We start from the raw sequence: 2,399 nt of genomic DNA on the forward strand, positions 1-2,399 counted from the left end.
GGTAGTATTCAGGATAAAACAATAATTATACAACCAAGTGACAATTACTTAATTATTTTCAAACCAAATATAATTTGAAAATTAAATATGCTTCTACAGTAATTTGATAGAATCATTAATTTAAAGTTAATGAGTACATACAAACGTATACAAATTACATACATTTTGTTAATGTAATCTCTCGTTAATGATCTATTAATCACTAACAAACTGGCCGATAGGGCAGCAAAAGTGGTGATTTCTGGAGGAATTCTACATCGCAGAGTGCCGTCGACGATTTCATTGCCTTCATGAAGCAGAGGATTAAATTGAAATGGAGACAAACGTGGAAAAATGTTTCCGATAACAAATTAAGGGAAATCAGAAGGGACCTACCACTACCCCTTGGATATCATCAGCTAGAAATGTGCCAAAAGAGGAGGTGATTTTGACGCGCTTTCGAATAGTTGATACGCACCTGACCCACGGTTACCTTATGGCCAGCGATCCTCCAGCTGGATGCAACCTTGCGGAACAGAACTTACAGTTAAATACATTTTGACTGAATGCAGAGCATATAACTTCCTCAAATCTTCATATGATTTACCAGCGGATCTCCATTGCATCTTCCAGGATAACAAACAAACCGTACATAAACTTTTTGAGTTTCTCCATCATTCCAAGCTCCACCATCAAATTAAAATCCAAGCTCTACCATAAAAATTAAGGCAATGTTGACCCATACGTGGTTGATGCCTTAAATAATTAAATAAAAGAAAAATATGATCTATTAAATTCGGAAAAATCATGTTATATATACATCACTTTATACTAATATAAATGACTTACACAGCGGAATAACGTAGTGGGGGCAGAATAGGCCGCAAAATTTTACATTAAATAATATCTTTAATAAGATATTATAATAAATAATAATATATTATAAAAAATTGAACCATTTCATTTCTTATTTTCGTCGTTCCTTTTTCTAACTTATTTTTAATTTTTTTTTTAGGGTTTCAATTCACAAATACTATTTTTTTTCTGTTTCTATTGACCCCACGAAGGGAACCAGTATCATTTTTTCTTATTTGAGGAAAATATTGATATTTTCATTGCGACCGTGCACACCCACACATGAAAATCTCTTTCAAACGATACCTTCCCTATGGTAATTGGTCCAATAATTGGCCTGAAAATGGGATCTCTCCAACAGAAATAATTTATACGAAACAATATTAATTAATACATACGAAAATTAAAAATAATATTTTTTAATAAAATATTTTTGCAAGTGATGAGAGCAAAAAAATCAAACATTTTCGTTTGTCAATTAGCAGTTACCGACTAAAGCGAGTCATATTTCATTAATACTTTAATTAAAAGTTAATTACAAGCTGCCGAAGCTTACTTTGACGCTGACAACCAGAAAATAAACTTTCTCTTCCCAGGAATTAAATACTATTTATCAAAGAATATCACAACCTAAAAACGGGATATTTTACAACTTCTATTTCTTATATAGGCTATTTCAGGAAACCTAAGAAATAAATTTTTCAAAAATAACTTTAAAATTCCCTCTTACCAATTTGAAGGCTCGGTCTTCGTCGAATTTCCTTGCTCTGAGAAACCTCAAGAGAAATTCATCAGTCTGGTCGGTGTGAATCTCAGGATGTTCTATTAGGAAAAAAAATAAATAAAAATACAGTAATCTTAATTTTTTTTCAGTAGACTGTTTAAATTCTGAAAATTAATTAAGATTTACTAACATAGACTCATTTCTTGTTTTTTATTATTTATTTATGCGTTAAGAAGTTTTTTTTTTTTTATATAGTATCAAGATCAAGCATCAAGATGAGCGTGTAAGACTGAGCATAGTGACGAGCGGATCCCTAAAATGTTCACAATTGCTGGGTCAGTACGACGGGTAAACATCCGAGGGGTAGACCGAAACATAGATGGGAGGATTGCATTAAAACTGGTATAGTAGCATTGGGTTTGGAGGAGCATCACTGGAAGGATGTATGTAAAGAGCAGTGTAGCAGCATAGTATTAGTGGTATCGGCATCAGACCTTCGGTTTTTTTAGGCCTTTATTATTATCATTATTATTTTTATTTAAAATTTTTATAACTTATATTTTATGTTTTTTAAAGCGGGTAAAAAAAAAGATAGATGTATTTGGTTCAGGGAGAAAATATAATCAGATATATAGATAAATAATGGGGGGATGAAGGAACAAAATATAAAAATAAAAAAAATTATAAAACAAAAAAAAATCATGTATCACTATTATATATTATAAAATATACAGCTTGAACCTAGCTACGTAAAAATCATTCAAAATTTTGTTCGACTCGGTATAAGTATGCTGTGTATTTATATACTTTATATTATGGATTAAAATTCTTTTAAATTTCC

At 30.9% G+C, this 2,399-nt stretch overlaps 1 protein-coding gene across 1 annotated transcript in view; it reads right to left on the reverse strand.

Moving 5' to 3' along the window:
* The window catches only part of LOC106679795 (alpha-tocopherol transfer protein-like), a gene marked incomplete in the record, with an annotated part of 97,820 nt that overhangs the window by 56,333 nt on the left and 39,088 nt on the right, over nucleotides 1-2,399 (reverse strand). The window contains 1 exon segment of the mRNA XM_067052692.1: nucleotides 1,565-1,656. Coding sequence (XP_066908793.1) covers nucleotides 1,565-1,656 — 92 coding nt within the window.

Source organism: Halyomorpha halys, unplaced genomic scaffold, assembly GCF_000696795.3.
Source record: "Halyomorpha halys isolate HHAL.00 unplaced genomic scaffold, Hhal_1.1 Scaffold14.1, whole genome shotgun sequence".
Lineage (NCBI taxonomy): Eukaryota > Metazoa > Arthropoda > Insecta > Hemiptera > Pentatomidae > Halyomorpha > Halyomorpha halys.